The 17,563-nt window shown below is 41.7% G+C and overlaps 1 protein-coding gene across 1 annotated transcript in view; it reads right to left on the bottom strand.

Annotated features, from left to right (window-relative positions):
- Nucleotides 1–17,563, bottom strand: part of thsd7ba (thrombospondin, type I, domain containing 7Ba) — a gene marked incomplete at its 5' end in the record, with an annotated part of 214,769 nt that overhangs the window by 44,414 nt on the left and 152,792 nt on the right. Inside the window, 2 exons of the mRNA XM_079822385.1 lie at nucleotides 13,576–13,754; nucleotides 14,001–14,267. Of these exons, the coding sequence (XP_079678511.1) occupies nucleotides 13,576–13,754; nucleotides 14,001–14,267 (446 nt within the window). The remainder of the gene's footprint in view (nucleotides 1–13,575; nucleotides 13,755–14,000; nucleotides 14,268–17,563) is intronic.

Genomic DNA, 17,563 nt, shown 5'->3' with positions numbered 1-17,563 from the left:
CGACATCTCACTGCTATCCGGAGCGTGAACTGAACGAACGGGGCGTCAGAGACGGGGGCCGTTGATTCAGTCCAACACTTGCGGGAAGCGATGTGTAAGAGGGGGGCGTGGCCCGAGGAATGAACGTCGGGGTTCTTAATACCACAGCACCGCCCTCAGGTCACCCTGGCCACCAGCCAAAGTACCATCTCACTCGGGTACGGTAGATTGGGGTGTGGCAGAGGGGACTCTCTCTCCTCACGGAGATCATTGAGTCTCGACCGCGACATCGCGGTGGTCACGTTCCCGCAATGGAAACGTGACACATCCGCAAACACTGCCCGAACGTGCTGAAGCCCAAACACGCTCGAGCAGTGAATGCGCCCATAGACAGCAGCGGAAATCGATCGCACCTGGAAGTGCACGGGCGAGCCGTCTTGAAAAAGACGTGCCACGCACAAGCTCTTTTTCTGAGAGGAAAGCCTCGCAGTCGATGCCGTAGCGCCCAGGGAAACACACACCAGCTGTCAAACGGACCACTGCGCAGATCAGCAGGCAGGAAGTATGCGATCACTGGAACGCACCGTTACACCAACACCGACTGGAAAGCTGCTCATCTCGAAGAAGCTGACAGAGTCTCAGAAGGCTGTATGAGTGAAGAGGTAGGTTCTCTTGGCTCCGAAAGCAGAAACAATGCGATATTGCCACGTACTTCCTTATATACTCACGCGGTGAGGCGGAGTTACGTATGCAAATTCCGCATGCCCCATGGCATTGGCACGCCATTGGGCGTTTTCTCTACGCTCGAAGATGATAGGCTTCTAAGCGAAACCCCCATTCGTTAGTCACTAACGTTACGTCGTAGTGACTGAACGAAAGGGAACACTGGTTTTGAGTGTCATTGTTTATCTGTACTCTTGTTTGTATTTCCTCATGTACTGTAATTTTTTTTGCTCTTCCTTGTCAGTCGTTCATCATTGTCACTTTTATTTTGTGAAGCATAATAATAATAACGTAAGATATCCACTCTTGAATTGTGTGTAATGATCTTGCATGCAGCGATTGGGGTTCGAGACTCGGTTAGGAATGAAGGGTGCGCTTTTGAGGCGGAGCAATGAAAAGAGGGGTGTGTTTGTTTGGGTTGATTTCAAATATCAACAATGTCTTTGAGAAATGACTTAGCCCACCTTTATGTTTGACCTCTTTTTCATCATCTCTGTTTGAACCCTGCAATTGCAGTTATTTGCAGAGTTACCTTCTTTAAGTGGGTTGTGCATCGGCACGGCTACTCAGTGCGGAAGAATCTAATGTTTTGAGGTGTATGTGTGGGTTGTCTATCAAAGCACCAGTTGTCAACGATGATTGTGGTTTTAAACTTTCTGGATTACAAAAAAACGCCATCAAAATGACAAGCTGTAATGTCTAATGTCTTGGTTTTGTTTCATGTTTCATGTCTTCTGTTTGAGTTTAATCACTGTCATGTTTCCTGTTTGCCTTGTGCTTTTCCCTTGTTTGTGTCATGTGATCCTGCCATGTGCTCCCTTTTCGGCTGAGTCCGAAAACCTAGGCAGCTGACTCGTTGCCTCACTGCCTTATCATACAATGGCTTGTAAGGCAGCGTTTGTGCATGAAGGCACCTCACAACACTAATTTCGGACAGACTTCTTAGGCCGTGTAACTGTTTAATGATCTACAGCAAAATAGAGAGCTTTGGTGAGAACTAAACAAATATTTATAAATATCTATGCTCAGCCTGTCACAGCCAACACACTGGCAATAACCGCGGCTGTTCCTGAGCTCCCCCCTATGTCTGATCTGGATGCAGATATTACCATTGAGGAAATCAAATCTGCAATTAAAGCAATAAAAAATAACAAGTCTCCTGGAGCTGACGGCCTCCCCCCTGAGGCTTATAAGGCAGGCGGTGATGTTCTTGCCTCTGTCCTACATCATCTGGTTGTGATGTGCTGGAAGAGTGGATATCTCCCAGATGTCCTTAGAGATGCCAACATCATCACCATCTATAAGAACAAGGGGGACCGTGCAGACTGTAACAACTTCAGAGGAATATCTCTGCTCAGTCTTGCTGGGAAGATATTTGCTCGCACTATTCTACCACGTCTACAAATCCTTGCTGACCGTATCCTCCCTGAAAGCCAGTGTGGGTTTCGTGCTGGCCGCTCCATAGCAGACATGGTGTTCTGTGTTCGTCAACTACAGGAAAAGTGTATTGAACAGCATAAACCTCTGTTCTTGGTGTTTGTAGACTTGACCAAGGCTTTTGACTACGTTAGTCGATCTGGACTTTTCCTCATCCTACAAAGACTTGGCTGCCCTCCAAAGTTACTGAAGGTGATCACTGAGTTTCATGAGGGCATGAAGGCAACTGTACACTCTGAAGGCACTTGCTCTGAAGAGTTCCAGATAAGGTGTGGAGTAAAGCAGGGATGTGTCCTTGCTCCTACCCTTTTCGGAATTTTCTTCTCTGCCCTACTACGCCGTGCCTTCCCTGATGACTCGGGTATCCTGCTACACACCCGCAGCTCAGGAAAGCTGTTCAATCTGGCCAGACTGCGGGCAAAGACTAAAGTACGCCATGTTCTGGTACGTGAGCTGCTTTATGCTGATGATGCTGCCTTTGTTGCCCACTCAGAGGTAGATCTACAACTACTCTGCTCATCTTTTGCCGCTGCATGTCTAGAGTTTGGTTTGCAGATCAGTCTTAAAAAAACAGTTATCCTTGCCCAACCTGCAACCCTGAACCCTACAGTATACATTAACAACACACCTCTATCTGTGGTAGACAAATTCACCTACCTGGGTTCCACAGTATCAAACAACAATAACCTTGACGCAGAGCTTGACATGCGCATTGGGAGGGCATCATCGGTGTTTGGAAAATTGAGCAAGCGTGTCTGGCACAACAAGAACCTCTCATTGCTCCTCAAAGTCCGTGTGTATCATGCATGTGTACTTAGCACCTTGCTATATGCAAGTGAGACATGGACAACTTACAGGAGGCACGAACATCGCCTCAACGCCTTCCATTTTCGCTGCCTCCGCTCCATACTGGGTGTATGCTGGAAGGACCATGTGCCAAACTCTGTCATACTTGGGAGAACTGGTTCCAGTGACCTGTACACCATCCTTCGTGAACGCCACCTCCGTTGGATTGGACATATCTATCGAATGAAGTACACCCGCCTCCCAAAAATCTTGCTGTATGGCGAGCTGGCAAATGCCCCCCGCAAACATGGTCGCCCCCATCTACGTTTTAAAGATGTCATTAAGAGGGATCTTCAGGCCTTCTCCATCAACCTGGACAACTGGGAGGCACTTGCAATTGACAGACCCAACTGGCGTGCAGCAATTGACAACGGCCGCAGGGACTCTCAGGAGTCCTATAAGTCATTTCTGGAAGAGAGAAGCTCAAAACGGGAAGCAGTTCGTCGCACTCGACATGAACGGCCATAGTAGTAATTTCTTGCTAGAAATGACATCAGAAGTAGAAAATGTTGGTAAAAAAACATATATTCACCCACAAACTGACCAGCAAACGCAAATTTCGGACACCATCTCTTTTTCCCAGCTCAACTGTCACAGAATGGAAAGCACAGGATTGTGGGATATCAAAGGTAGCGAAGGATACAAATATACTGCCTTCAAAAATCGATCAGATGAAGGTATCTCTGGAGACAGGAAGTGAAGCTAACATTAGATTCGGACGTGCCTTGGTGCCTTCCTGCCTTGAAATGTGTCCTCCGAAGGCAGCATTTTCCAGATTTCGGACGCAGCCTTCATGTGTTCTGTTGTCATGTTCTGATTGGTTCATTGTTTCATTGTTCACAGGTGTCTCTTGTTTTGTCATTAGTCTGTGTATTTAAGCCCTCGTGTTTGTTGGTGAGTTTAAGTCAAGTCAAGTCTTTGTTTATTTCACTTTGTGTTTTGTAAATAAACTGCACTTGGGTTCTTAAAGCTTGCCTCCAGTGGATCCTTATCGTTACAAAAAGCTAGACCAACATAACAATGAACCCAGCTGATGTTTGTCTGCTCAACCTCCATCAAGGTAATCGAGCCATCGAGGACTACGTTCAGGAGTTTTGTGAACTTTGTCATCTTGTTGGTTTTAATGATGTTGCCCTTAAGGACATTTTTTGATATGGGTTTAACGAGCCCTTGCATTTTGGACTGTCAGGGGGAAAAATTCACCTTTCACTGACCCAATATATCGACCATGCCCTTCTGTTGAGTGGTTCCTCATTTACTGTGGAAACTGTGGAGGAGCCCCACAGAACCTGTCCACGTCCAGAGTCCTGCAACGTCTCCTGTCTACGTCCAGAATCCCGCAACGTCTCCTGTCCACGTCCAGAGAGGGCTCCAGCCTGTGACCAGTGTCCAGAGAAGGCTCCAGCCCCTGACCAGCGTCCAGAGATAGCTCCAGCCCCTGACCAGCGTCCAACATCCGCTCCAGGCCATGACCCCACAGCTCAGCCCAATAATTGTATTTTTTTGGGTGCAGTAGGTACCTGGCGACGACCATGGAGGCCGTGCCTCTCTGGCCCCCTGAACTTCTTGCACCACCATGGCTTCTTGAACTTCCTGCACCGCCATGGTCCCCTGAACTTCCTGCACCGCCATGGCTTCCTAAACTGCCTGCGCCGCCATGGCTTCCTGAACTACCAGGTTAACCCATGCTCCGTGGCCCAGGTCCACCCATGCTCCCAGGCCCATCTCTGCCTTGCCAGGGTCCATGGGCCTGGACCAACATTACGCCCCCCAAGACCACCCTCCTAGACTTTTGTTTGTTTGGGGTGGGTTTTTTGGCCATCAGGAGCCAACCTTAGAGGGGGAATCTGTAATGTCTTGTATCTTTGTTCACGTTGTGTTTTGTAAATAAACTGCACTTGGGTTCTTAAAGCTTGCCTCCAGTGGATCCTTATCGTTAGACAAGTTTAATTACATTCCAGCTGCTGTAAGAAGAGGCAACAAACGATCCACCACCTGCAACATCCACACACACGATATAGCCTTCTAGCCCGGACTCCTTTATGTATACATATGTGACGTAATGACGCAAAGAAGAATGGTGGAAGCTCGTATTTCCCACGGAAAGCAACCAGTGCCACTTAAATTATAAGACATTATTACAAGGTTACCGTTGTGAATCTGGCTAAGATAAGGAGATCGTCCTGAACACTGGCAGGTTATGTACTTGCTCAAATTGTCAAATTTGGATAATTTTTAACCAAATTTAAAAAAGAGTTACGGCTTTATATACTCCCCTTCCATAACATTTGCGTCTGAAAGGGAAACTCCTTAAATACATATGCAATAAGGTCAGCCTCAAAAATATGCCCGTCCATGCCTTTTCAGTGCTAATTTTTCACTGCATGTCATTAGTAAATCTTGACAGTAGTTTTTTTTTACGCCAAAAGAGGGTTTGCTCTGACGCAAACTGTTAGTAAATCTGGCCTTTATCATCATGAACTCGTGAGGTTTGCTGTATTGCTGTGCTGCCACATTTGATTTTGCGCTCTGTATACATGAGTTGATCTATAATTTGATTTGTTTTAAGAGTAAATATCCATTTCAGTTTTGCTATGTACATCATACAAAGTGATCAAATTGCTTCAGAAGACTTCAATTAAACTACTAAAGTTGTTTGAAATGCGCATTATTGACGTGCCTTCATTCTCCTGTGGCTCCAGAGTCAGCCGATGCCACAGATAATGGGAATGCAAACAGATAGCTTTCTACAGGTATTATCAACCTCCTTGGTGACATTACCTTGTGTGAAAATCATAGAAACAAATTCCACCTGCCTTGGTTGTGTGTAAATAAATAAAGATTTGATGACGCTAATCTAATGCTAGCATTGTCACTCCAAGCAAGGAATCTTTCACCCTTTTATGCCGCCTCTTGTTGAAATGTTCTCTGATTATAAATGAGTCTAAGAGCAATTTAAGCTCACAGGATAAATAACAGCTCCTCCGGCATCAAACACATTTGAAAGAGTGTGTGTGAGAGATGCAGAGAAACGCTGTGGGCCACTCATTAATGAAGTGAAGCAGCTTTTGCCCAAATCAAAACATCAATCTCCAAAGACCTCTCTGCTAAACAAACCTCCAAGTCAACAATTTGACACAGAGTATCAAAGCATAACATCTCTTTCGCCCATTCATTCCATTCGGCGCAAATACAGTACATTTTCCCACAGTTGAAAATGTCAGATATACACACAAAGCCTAAATGAAAAACGTATTGATTTTGTTGTATTCGATAAAGGAAGCTGTGATTGTTTCAGCATGGGGGCAGAGCACTGCAGTTATGGCCATAACCGGCAAACAACAACATATTTTGCCCGAAATGCACTTGAAAATCGTGACACATATCATCATCTGTAAGTGGCTGAACTCTGCACCAATTATGGAGGCGACAGTGTGGGAGAGCGCAGCTTTTGTCTGCTTATTGCCACTCTTGTTTCCAGTTAACAAAAGAAAATGTCACACACTTTTAACCGGTCACTCTCAAGAGCCTTCCTTTATTTGAACCCCCATACTTACAGATTTATAGAATCACACCAAGAGCAAACAGACTCCAGAAGACTCACTATAACAGACATCAGATTGAAGAGTCACTGTAATACCACAACAGACAACTGCTTTGTCATAGAGGTGCTACACACAACCCTTTTTACGAGACTATTTCTAACAGGGTTGGGAAAAATTCTGAATTTAAGAATTGGTTTCCTTTCATTTTATGATTATGAATTTGAACTGAATTGGCCACAACACACAATATGCTGAATATGATTTGGAATGACAAGAAGAGGAATTTACTGAACTGTAACTCAAACAAACTCACCACAGTCACACAACAGAGAAATTTCATTAGTCTAACAAGTTCTGCAGTACACCATACTTATATCATTAATCTTGACAAATTATGCATATTTATTCCCTAATATGTAGAATACACTCTAGACTTATTCCTTTCTCTCAACCAAGTTCAATAGTGTCAAAAGATCACAAGTCACAAAAACAAGTTTGAATTTTTGAAATAAACTGCATCAAGAAATGTCTACTAAATTATTGTAAAGTAATTTTATGCAAATAATATTATACATGCTATATAATAATTTATTCAATATAATAACATTAAATAAATAATATCATTTATTTATTTATTTATACTACCCTTCAAATGTTTGGGGTTGGTCCAATTTTGTGAAAGTTTTTGAAAGTCTATTTTGCTCACAAAGACATACACTATATTGCCAAAAGTATTGGGACACCCCTCCAAATCATTGAATTCAGGTGTTCCAATCACTTCCATGGCCAAATGTGTATAAAATCAAGCACCTAGGCATGGAGACTGCTTCTACAAACATTTGTGAAAGAATCGGTTGCTCTCAGGAGCTCAGTTAATTCGCAATTCAGCTACAAAGTGTTAGGCCACGTAAAAAAAAAAAATCAGAGTGGGGTCAGTGCATGCTGAGGCGCACTGTGCGCAGAAGTCGCCAACTTTCTGCAGAGTCAATAGCTACAGACTTCCAAACTTTGTGTGGCCTTCAGATTAGCTCAAGAACAGTGCGTAGAGAGCTTCATGGAATGGGTTTCCATGGCCAAGCAGCTGCATTCAAGCCTTACATCCCCAAGTGCAATGCAAAGCTTCGGATGCAGTGGTGCCGCCACTGGACTCTAGAGCAGTGGAGACGTGTTCTCTGGAGTTTTTGTTACAATTTCATGCTCCCATTTTGGACAGTTTGGGTATGGCCCCTTCCTGTTCCAAAATGACTGCGCACCAATGCACAAAGCAAGGCCCATAACGTCATGGATGAGCGAGTTTAGTGTGGAGGAACTGTCCTGAGTCCTGACCTCAACCCAATAGAACACCTTTGGGAGGAATTAGAGTAGAGATTGTGGGCCAGGCCTTCTCGCCCAACATCAGTGCCTGACCCCACAAATGCGCTCATGTGTATGTAAAGGCAGACGTCCCAAAAACAATATAGTGTATCATACAAAATGAAATATCATACAATTAAAATTTTTGTTATGTGATTCTGCAGAAATCATTCTAATATACTGATTTGGTGCTCAAGAAACATTTACTATCATCATCAATGTTGAAATCAGTTGTGCTGATTAATATTTTTGTGGAAACCATGATATATTACCCCAAGTTCAAAAGACCATATATAAATATAATTAAAATACAGTATAAATTCTCGGTTTTCATAAATGTCTGGTAAATGTACAGTTCATGGTCCATAAAACAAAAGTTTTTTTATTTTTATATAACAAAATACATATTTTAGCATAAACATATTTATGTAATACAACACTCATTTCTATAGGTGCCATTTCATAACTGTTCTATAATATTTAAAAAGGAAAAGGATAATTTTTTTTATTGTCAGTCTCTGAATAACTGAAAAGTACTTAATTTCAATATAAGTTTCAATGTTACTATTATTTACATTTATGGTCAGTTAGAAAAAAAGGGGGAAAAAAACACAGATGATTATTTGCATGAGCACCAGCTCAATATGTTCAATGTGGACACAAAGCACTGCAGTGCAGACAGGTAGAATTGTAAACAAATCTAATTATAATTATAACAATGTAATTTGATAAATATCAGTGTGCAGAGAAGTATAATGTTTCTGTGAGTGTTTAACAATAGACTTTCATCATATTTCCACATGCTGCAGTGCACATAATCTTGTAAAACAGAGCAGTCACAGCATACAAAATCATGACAACAAGGTTTCGAAAAGTCTACTTTTGAGCTAAAGACGTGCTTCATTTAGGAGCTGTTGGAGAGGCAGAATGCTTTATAGGGAGATTGGTTTCTAAGCACAGATTTACAGAGGTTGTTAAATTATGCAAGGCTGGTGAACACAGGCTCATCTCATCAGTAGAACAGTCTGCCTCAGCGCACATGATGACTACCATATGGTACCCAGCTCTGGAGGTGGGCAAGAAGAATGTTCTTTACACAGCGAATCTAGCACCGAGCCCTCTGCTGCGGGTAAAACAGACTTCAAACTGCGGCTGAGACTGCACCAGCCCTGAGGACAGCTGCATCTGTTGCATTTGATAGAAATATCACCATTTGCCACACTTAGTAATGATAATCCTACACATTAAAGTAATAGCCAGAAAAAAATTACATGTCACTAGCAATTCAGAAACATGCATTTCACACACGAGTACAAGCGAGTTAAATGAGGTTCATACTGACACTGCATTGAAATGAAGTACATCAACTTGTTTATAAGCGGAGCAAATATGAATGTTACAGAAGTGCTCCTGAATCTTGTTCACGCATCCAAAAAATTTTTAAAAAGAAAGAAAGCAGCCAATAAAAGCTGCCTGACCTAACAGAGCGTTTGAATATAAGGGTTCTCTAAGCTAAGGGGTTCAAACAGGATTCCAAGACCCTGTCACATCTGATAATCTATAACAAATTCAAGAGACAACCAAGTGAATACTTAATCACTATAAAACTTGTATTTTTATCAAATCAGAATCATAAGTTGAAATAAACCTGACAATAGAGTGGTGCACGTATGAGTGGTCCCATTTAGCCACTTGTTAGCAATCGCCTTTTTCAAGACGCATAACAGCTAAAAAAAATCAGGAGTGGGGTAATACTGATGTATTTTATGTCATAGAATAAAACGTGAAAGTGCTGAAAATGAGCAATATCACATGAGTAGCCATGCGATTTGGCTGTATATCAGCACGGCTACTCGTGTGATTTTGCTCATATAACTTATGATATTTATTTATCTATTTATCTTCCCATAAATTTTTGGAGCTTATGTTCAAAAGTCCATCTACTTTCATTACATGGAAAAGAGCAGCCTGAACATTTTGCTAGATAACTCTTTTTGTGCTCAATGACATGAGAGTAAGTACATGATGACATCCTTATAACACAATTGTCTAAAGTGGTCATGCAGAATCAGGAGCATCTGGTCAGTTCCCACACAGTTCAAATTTAAGATCAGTAGTAAGACACAGTGAATGGATGACATCCCTTCTCACACAACCTCCTCTCCTTTCCGTCACAGCGGCTGATCATCTGTACAGCAAGAGTAGGCGAGATAAGAATATCAATCTCATCTCTGTTGAGTGACTCACTGTGGGGAACGGTGCAAAAGGAAACATCTGGAGAAGGTCACGCATCATCCCATCTCCCATCAGCGCAGCTGACTGCAGACAATCACAGGGCAAAGACGCTCAAAATCATCAGCATTTATCGGCATAATGAGACAGAACGCTACATGTCCTTGTTTGACGCGGGATAAGCTGTTCCACTACTTAAATAAGTTCTCCTCACAGCAATGCGAAAGGAAAAGGAGGTAAAACTAAAGCGTTGGGTGCTCATTAGTCTCAGACGCCACGCCCATGGACCATTGACTGAACGTCTGATGCGTAAGGCACACAAAATTGGAAATACTTCAGTTTTCGAAGTTGATTCGATAAATTTTTTCTGGTTTTTTTACAGGTTTTTCTTTAACGGCATCCTAATCCACTACACTAAACCATCATGATGCCAAACTAAATTAAATCCTCTCTCAACTAAATTATTTTTCAAAATTAGGTGAAGTTCATGGCATACACTCTTTAAAATACATCCAAGAGTTTTACACGTTATTGTAGGGACATCTACTTCACATTTTCACACCCCTAAACATAAACACAAAACAAACTGTGATTGGACAGTCCAGACTTTCTGCAGACAGTCTGAATGTCTGGATACGTGAGACTAGGTGCTCACTAACAGCTTTGAGCGACGGACAGTGAGCACTACAGCCCTACACCCAGGTTGTGTCCATATAGGGTGAGTGTCTTAGACAGCCAATCAATAGATAAGTGGTGGAAAGACAGCTCTGGTCCTGAACACGGTCAGCTGTTTACTAGTCCGAGAGGGAGCTGGAACAATCTAGTGATTGTGACAGGCCTCTCAGAGTCTGTAATACCTGAAACTCTAAATAATGAATGAATGCAGAGCTCTGCCCTGCTCTTTGACTCACAGCAGAAAGCCACACTGGGGAAAGTGAGGATTGCTTGTTAAAGGTAGAGGCCAGACAGCCAGAGACAGATTATCAAAGACACATAACAAGCTAAAGCTCACAAGGAACGTGGCATGTTAACAAAGTTTCCTTACCTAGTCCTGCTCCAAACAATTTACTTTAAAGAGAAAATAACATCAAAGCCCAGACGTGGTCTGATCAGCGGCAAAAGAATGCATTTGATGTCACAATATTGAAATGTCAATTCAAGTGTTGATAGCACACAACCTGATTTTTTAGGAAAATGTTTGCTAGTCTTGAATTACACTGTGAATGATTTGAGCGCACTGCTCCGATTCATAAACTCCACTATTAAGGTTTTTCGATTATTCCAGGACCAGTAATTTCAACACAAAGACATTCACTCTACTTTTCTTACACTTCCTGCATTACTCTTCGGCCCTTAGAGAAAAATCCCAGGTGCTAGGATGTCTGTGGAAAAGCTTAGAAAAAAGAATAGGCCTACACAAATAAAATTTATAACAAATAAAATTATAATAAATGTTAACATTTATCAATTTTTTGTCTTTAAAATATCATGCACAAAATGTGATTACCACAGGCATCAAAAAGTTTGTCAATTAATGTCCTACACCAGGGATCAGATTTAGGGATGCACAAAATGCCGTAAAAAATTTCTAGCCAAAAATCTCACGACTAGAGATGGACAATGATCTGAAAATAAATTGCTGTGTTAAGAATTGATAACAGAATAATTGACAAGGATAAAAACACCAAATTAAACAACTCCAGTTTAATTAGATTTAATGTAAATGCTGAGTAATGGATGATATGACTGCAAAAAAGATAATGTATGCAGTTGTTGGGACACTTGCACTGCACTTGCAATCCAGATACGAAAGTGCAACCAAAAAAAAAAAAAAAAAAAAAATTCCAGCAACAATGAAAAAAGAACATTTTCATTTTGGTGCATCACAATTCAGATAAATGGAGATTTGTGCTGCAACACCAAGGTCATGGGTTCGATTCCCAAGGAATGCATGAACTTATAAACTGCTATCTTGAATGCAGCGTCACTTTGGATAAAAGTGTCCGCCAAATGCATAAAATTGTAAAGAAAAAACATTTCAGAATCAGACTAACCAGTAAATGTGCTCAGATATGCCAAGATACCAAAGTCTGCATTCAAAATTGAGAGATTTCAATATGAACTTCAACATTTCCCATCAAACCCTTCTGACAACTCCATTAAGTCTTCCGAGCTATGAAAGGACATCCTTCGAGTGGATTTTCACACACATCAATCCACTGTGGCTTTGGTGGTGACTTTCTTACTGCGCTTATAAACAAATCTCCATCTCCGCACCTTCGCAGAGGGGGCTGCTTCAAAAACGGCCAGCTGCAGAGCCTGTCTGCCAAGTCCACAGAGCGGCTGTTTGCAAAATGTTAACATTGAGAGTTCATCTCCCCAAAAGATTGGAGGGGGCATTAGCCAAGGCAAACTCTGCTTTTAGCAGAGGGATATTTTGAGTCCCTTTAAACAGTGGGTCCATAAAAGTTGTTAGTAGGCACTTAACCATCTGTACACACAGCCGCAAAAGAATGCATTTGAATATTTTTCACGCACACTGACTCATCTGCATACTGACCTCTAGAAACCAGTGTGTCCTCTACAGCCTACTCCAGCACACACAGCACATTTATAATATAATTTCCCTTTAAAGCGCGACCCATCTGGGAGCAAGCTGTCGCAAATGTACTCATAGATGAATGTACCTTTATGCTTTTCTTTGTTTTTGCAGATGCTGTGACATCTAATTCAGGAGACTCAAACAATTGCCTTATGCATAAAGCACATGACGAATGACCAAATAAGCATTTCTATCATTGACATCAAGAATGAACAATATGTGACCCATATGCGTGCTTTGGCAAGATAAAGATTGAAATGAGAAGCTGGCAGAGTTGCACATGCTCAAGCAGTAGCGTTTAACAGAACACTTGTACAAACTGTCCAAACTAGCAGGAGGGAGGAGAGGAGAGGTCACGGAAAGACAGCCTGCGCTAATGAGCATGTTTTTCTGCGAAGAGAACAAATCTACGGCAATCAGGAAGAGTATTTACACAGACACTTGTTAGCACCTTTGTGCTGTCTCCTGCGAGAGAGGAACTATTTAAAGGACGAGGAGATTGTGTTTGTTCATAATTTAGCTTCGAGGCTGAAGTACGTTCGGTAAACTGCACTTAATGAAGAGGCATGCATTAACCGGTGAAATGGTAATGAGTTGAATGTTAAACTGTGCTGAAAATGCAAAATGTATCTCTAGGCGGCTTAAATATATTCTGTTGGGGATATTTCAGCCGTTCAATAAAAACGGATGCGTAAAAGACACTAAATGAAACAGTTTACATGAGCGATTATCTGAATCATGATGCCTGCGATCATAGGCCCTAATGATTCTCATTACTTTCTTCTCACTGACGATCAACCATATGGTGGTGGAAGCCCACAGAGAGACAAGTTTCCCTATTGGGACCGCACATCTCACCTGATTCTTCAGGTCTAGTTTGGGGCATGGCCGCCCGCCGTTAAACGGCTTCTCCCGAAGCCATTTGGACCTGATTTTCAGCCCGCTGCCGCAGGAGACACTGCAGGCCGACCATTGCGACCAGTCGCTCAGCTTGCAGTCTAGAGGGCAGGGCATGTGGCAGACCTCTTCCACCAGACCTGCAAAAGAGCATGTTGAGCAATCAGAGCGGCCGAGCCCCTGCCATTCACCATCACACTAACAATGTTAGCAGAAACACTTGGTGCCGATGCTGAGACCTCGTCTAATTTACACTGACAGTTCAGGGCACCCCACAGCTTCCTATTTGACTAATGACTGCTCGCCTTTCCACCAGAGACGAATTACTTAGCAATTTACTAAAAGAGAGAAAGAGAGGAAAAGAAGATAGAAACAAGTAGACGAACCTGATTCGCTACAGAGGTCCGGGCTAACCAGTTGGGCTTCATGGTCCAGACAGGCCACAGCGCGATAACGCAATCCCTGACCACAGTCACGCGCCTCTCGCCGACCCCTCCAAATCTGGAGGGATCCTTGCGCCGGGGTCTCAGACAGGATACAAGATGACCAGTTGCCATACGGCTGAGAAACAAACTCCTCACACGGACAGGGCTCGGACTCCACCAGAGGGTATAAGTCTTCCCGCAGACAACGGTCCTGTTTCCGGCTCCGACCTGAAAATAGTGAGAAAATAGAGAGCCAGAAAGAAAGAAGGAAAAATAAAGAGGGAGCAATAAATAACAGACTAGTCATCAGAATTTTGGGTACAATTCAGATGAAACATTCAGACTGCACCCTGGGAGCTCATGTGTGTAATGTACTTATCTGTCTATGAAAATTATTAAAACATTAATGATGTCTGGATAACTGGACCATTACTCATTCTGCTGTCAAATGTGGACTGCTAAGTGCCACTGCAAACATCCCCAGGGAACGATTAGAGAACTATTCCGAGTAGACTGAAATGGAAACGCTCAGTGACGAGAGCAAGACAGAATAATTTCTTCAAGCAAACACGCCATTCTTTCAGCACACTTTATATGATGGAGCAGGGATGTCCAATCCTTCTCCAGCAGAGCCACTTTTGAGCAAAGTTCAGCTCCAACTTTAAATAACACCCCTGAATCAGTTAATCAAGGTTAACAGAAACGTTCAGGCAGGTGTGTTGGAGCTAGGACGTTGCAATGTCTGCAGAATGTTGGCTCCTCCAGGATTGGACACCCCTGTGATGGAGGATCAGTTCTGGAATAACTGATGAATGGATTGTAAAGATCAGAAGTCCATTTGGCATGGATACGGTTCTGGATGACACCTCTCCAGACATCTTATCAGTGTTAAAATTGCGTTAAGACTTTCAGAGCGGTACCAACCCTGCTCAGCATGTATTAAAAGATTCAAGAGCAGCACACTTACCAAACCTAAAAGACTTTTGTTTGTATTCAAAACAAAAATAAAGAACCTGATAGATTCCTGTTCCTCCATTGAAAATACCTTTACACAAAACTTTGATGCTACAAATTTTCGATTTAGGGTTTTATTCTCATATAAACCTTGTTAAAGACACGTACATAAAGTTGATAGAATATGGTACACAGAAGCTTAACCGTACTTGCTTGACGAGCAAGAACAAACCTCATGGGTTCATGTGGATACTCAAATGTGTTTGCATGACACTTTACAGACCCCCTGTGGCGAAAATCAAGTTTTTAATGTTGTTTATGTCTATATGGTGTTTTTAATATGCTCTAAGACAAACCATGTGCAAATTCATAAGTCGACACCATTGCTGAGTATTTTCTCCTTAAAACTGCAGCGAACCAAAGACCGTCTCATAAACGGGGTTTGAAATCGCTGGTGTTTATTACGTTCAAACTACCTTGTAACCAATCACGTCAACGTGCGGGCGAGCTTTAGCAAATCATTAACTATGACTGCTCTGAAGCAGGGGAGTCTCAAGAGAAGCCAGGTTATCCCGGTATATTTTTCTGTTGATTTGAAAATGCAGATACATTTAACAATATAGCCGGTGAATTATGTATTTGATGTACAGTATATTACAATGTTATGATGAACTATATGCCTTTCTCCACTGACGTTCAAAGTTGTTCAAAGTGTTTCTAAGGATACAGATTTTTAGAAACATATGTATATGGCTGAATTACACCAGCTTTTTTTCACTTGCCATTGAGCAGCATTTACCCAAAGACTATAAAGGGACTTTGGTACACCTGAGTAAAGTTGAATGAGTGTATCTCTCAGCTGATGTAAGTGAGTGGAGGTGGGGCTAATTTGCATATTCATGGTTCCGCGTATACTAAATGAAGCAAGGGTGAAAAGTTATATTCAAGATATTTTAAGAAGATTTTTTTTTTAAATATGTAGTTAAATAGTTTTAAGGGGTAAAATGATTGACTATAGGGGGACTTTAAATTAAACGAAATCTTAAAGCAGCACTAGGTAACTTTTCAACCTTTATAATATATTTTCAAACCTCTTGTGATGATACATCGACTTACAATAGGTTGAATGACACGTCTGCCATAGCCTGACGGGGTCTGTATCGTTTTTAATCGTACTTTTAAACTTCGGGTTTCGGGTAGTAACCCGAGAAAAAAAAGAACTACAAAATTCGACTGCTTTACGGCATATACGTCACTTCCACCACCACCCCCACTTCCTTAAATTCGGACGTGCAAGCCAAACTATTATTTGTTTGCCGAATGTTATAGTCATGGCCGAAGCAGCACAGAAAAATAAGAAAGCAAAGGTTTTGTCAGAGGAAAGCAAAAAGAGGAAACGAGAAAGTGATCAGATTAAAGGCAGGACGAGGATCAACATTGGGCCAGCGTTTGCTCGTTGGCGTGAGCTGAAGGAGGAGGGGCTACATTCTTGCAAGTAAATACATATGATAAGACGTACAAAATCATATTTTAGGATACCTAACATGTCTGTGATATTGGTTTATTTGTCTTGCCTCAAGCTATAATGCAAATCGATTTTTCAAATTTGCAGATTCATCTATGGTAACTTGATATTATAATATTGACGATATATGGTGATTACCTACCACTCAAACATTGAATTGAAGTATCATATAGATTCTGTAAAACGGGAAAAAATAGACTAGGCTACTATAATGACGCTGGCTTGTAAACGTGAGCATCGCGATCATTTGGCGTTTGAAAAAAATAAAACCCATGAAATTATATTCATATGACATGCTGAAACATATGCCACTGTACCTGGGATGAAGACATTTCACACGCGACGCAAGCAGAACACCTGCATGTGAACTCCATAGACAGGTGAACTCCTCCCGCAGTGTTCAGGGCTATCATAGTTGTCATGTTAACAAATGCAGGTGCGATGCATCCACTGATGTAGAATGACAGTTTACGACAGTAGTAGAGGACAATACTGTTTCCCAACTGTAGGGGGACCCCGAGAGCAAAAACTACCTAGTGCTGCTTTAAACGAAATCACAAATTAAGATTTTATTGAAAATCTTAATTTGTGTTTCAAAGAAGAATGAAAGTCTCATAGGTTTGGAATAACATGAGGGTGCATAAATTATGACAATTTTTTTTAAATCTTTGAGTGAACTAATAAAATTTGTATTAAATGTTAAACTTACCCGCTTGTGCGTTATTCATGTTTAGCACAAAAGTAACATAGTTCATAACTCAAGTTTAAGAAAAACTGCAACAAAAAAAAAAAAAAGTGGGCGGTGTTAGTTACAACATACAAGAACTGTTGGCTCATGGGGACCCATATTCGGGTCAGACCTGGGTCAAGTCCCAATTCCAACTCCTCTCCATCCCCCAACCCACTCATATCTACCTGTCTACATAAGTCAAAAAACAAGTCTACCTTCCTGTCTACAAAGGTTTCACTGATGAAAAGTACAAACAAGTAAATAAAAAATTAAACATCTAAACAAGATAAACAACATTAAGAATCATTAATCCCA

This window comes from Gobio gobio (assembly GCF_949357685.1).
Source record: "Gobio gobio genome assembly, chromosome: 7".
Taxonomy (NCBI): Eukaryota; Metazoa; Chordata; class Actinopteri; order Cypriniformes; family Gobionidae; genus Gobio; species Gobio gobio.
Note: the sequence above shows the minus strand (reverse complement) of the source record. Positions and strands in the feature narration are given on the sequence as shown.